Source organism: Aplysia californica, unplaced genomic scaffold (assembly GCF_000002075.1).
Source record: "Aplysia californica isolate F4 #8 unplaced genomic scaffold, AplCal3.0 scaffold00886, whole genome shotgun sequence".
NCBI lineage: Eukaryota > Metazoa > Mollusca > Gastropoda > Aplysiida > Aplysiidae > Aplysia > Aplysia californica.
This window is the reverse complement of record NW_004798156.1, coordinates 52396-54678: the sequence shown is the minus strand read 5'-3', so window position 1 is coordinate 54678 and position 2283 is coordinate 52396. Positions and strand designations below refer to the sequence as shown.

At 39.8% G+C, this 2283-nt stretch overlaps 1 protein-coding gene across 1 annotated transcript in view; it reads left to right on the top strand.

The window, feature by feature from the left end:
• LOC101861851 (COMM domain-containing protein 4) overlaps positions 1 to 2283 on the top strand; it is a 7865-nt gene that overhangs the window by 2756 nt on the left and 2826 nt on the right. The window contains exons 3-4 of the mRNA XM_035972878.1: positions 718 to 757; positions 2027 to 2146. Of these exons, the coding sequence (XP_035828771.1) occupies positions 718 to 757; positions 2027 to 2146 (160 nt within the window). The remainder of the gene's footprint in view (positions 1 to 717; positions 758 to 2026; positions 2147 to 2283) is intronic.

Here is a 2283-nt window from a genome sequence, read left to right as displayed (position 1 = left end):
CCCCCGCGATAGGGCAATTTTTATCGTAATTATTGTTTGACTGAACGCCTTTAATGCAATTAAAAAACACATTTCAGTATGGATTGTACTGAAAAATGTTGCTGGAAAGTACAAATATATCAATTTGCTGGTCCCAAGTCCACCCAAAGCTTTGGAAAGCATCAGACTATGAGGGGCTCTCGTGGTCTAGAGGTGCGCTGTTCGCCTCTCATTAAAAAACTCCCGGGATTGAAACCTGATAGCGACGGAACATTTTTTTTTTCTCTAAAATGTTCTCTTTTCACCTCTTTTGCTGTTCTCTAATCTTGGTCTGTCATCTGCTTTCATCTCCACTTTCTACAAAATGTAACATGTTAGTAGAGAGTTTTTACTACAAAATGTAATATTTCAGTGGAGAATTTTTTCTACAAAATGTATCTTATCAGTGGAAAATTTCTTCTACGCAATGTAATATTTCAGTGAAAATTTCTCTTGCAAAATGTAATATTTCAGTCTAAATGTAATATTTCAGTGGAGAATTTATTTTACAAAATGTAATATTTCAGTCTAAATGTAATATTTCAATCTAAATGTCATATTTCAGTCTAAAAAACGTAATATTTCAGTGGAGAATTTCCTCTGCAAAATATAAATATATCTATTTTGTCTTTGAGAATTTCTTCTCAGAAAGTGAACGGTGAAAAAATGAACTGATCTTTGTCTTTTTTACCCCCTCAGTATGAAAAAGTCCACAAATTAACGTCAGACGCTAAATTTGGTAAGTTTTCTTATCTCATTGATGGATTGTCAACGTTTTTGAGCCCCTGTCCACACAGCTGACCTGAGTGTGTGGCAAGTGCTGTAATATTCTTACTGAAACGAAAAACAGCACTTCTGTATGACCCAAGTGTGTCTCTATGACCTAATTGTGTCGCAAGTGCTGTAAAACTCTTACTGAAACCAAACTGAAACCAAAAACGTGGCTTCTGTATGACCTAATTGTGTCTGTGTGACCTAATTGTGTTTGTATGACCTAATTGTGTCTATGACCTAATTGTGTCTATGACCTAATTGTGTCTGTATGACCTAATTGTGTCTGTATGACCTAATTGTGTCTATGACCTAATTGTGTCTGTATGACCTAATTGTATCTGTATGACCTAATTGTATCTGTATGACCTAATTATATGACCTAATTGTCTCTGCATGACCTAATTGTGTCTGTATGACCTAATTGTGTCTGTATGACCTAATTGTCTCTGTATGACCTCATTGTGTATCAAGTGCTGTAATGTTCTTACTGAAACTAAAAACGGCACTTCTATATGACCAAATTGTGTTGCAAGTGCTGTAAAAATCTTTCTACACCTAAGACAGACGTTTCTATAGAACCAAATTGTGTTGCAAGTACTGTAAAACTCTTTCTAGAGTTAAAACTAAACATTTCTAAAGGACCAAAATGTGTTGCAAGTACTGTAAAACTCTTTCTAGAACTAAGACTGACATTTTTATAGGACCTAATTGTGTTACAAGTGCTTTAAACCCCCCCCCCCCCCTCCCAGGGCAGCGCTACTGACTGAAGTGTCTTTAGTCCATTCCCAAAGGGGGGACATTAACATGTTCTTTTGTACAGTAAAATTGTAAATGGGCTGATTTATCACTGTCATGCTCATAACTGTGCCGGAACAACGTAGGGGGAACTGCTGCTTTTTCTTTCCTAATCCTTACTATCGTCATTTTCCTCTACTTCTTTTGTATGTTTGTCACTCTCTTGTGACCCGCTATTTCCGGGGTGCCTTGATAGTCGAAGCAGACATTGTGCTGTTGAAGCTAGAGAGGTGAGCAGAGTAAGTCTGATTCTCTGTAAAGACTTCTCTGCTGACACCCACCCCTTGGCGCTCTTATGACCTTATGCAGTTGGGAGCGCTGTAAAACATCTACTAAAACAAGTGCTGTAAAACTGTTTCTAGAGCTAAGACAGAAATTTCTATAGGACCTAATTGTGTTGCAAATGCTGTAACACTCTTCTTGTTGGTCCCGCGAGCAGAGTCAGGCGACATCAAAGCGTCCATCGCGGCTTTGTCCTTCATCCTGTCCCGGGCGGCCCGGCACCACGTGGACGCTGACACACTGGCCAACGAACTACAGCAGCTGGGGCTGCCCAAAGGTGGGTCACTGGGGGTCAGGGGTTGGGAGGGGGGGTCGGGGGTCACTGGTAGGTCCTACTTCTTTACTTTCCCTCTGTTGTTTCTGTCTGTGTGAGTGGTTGGAGGGTGTCACTGGTAGGTCCTACTTCTTTTCTTT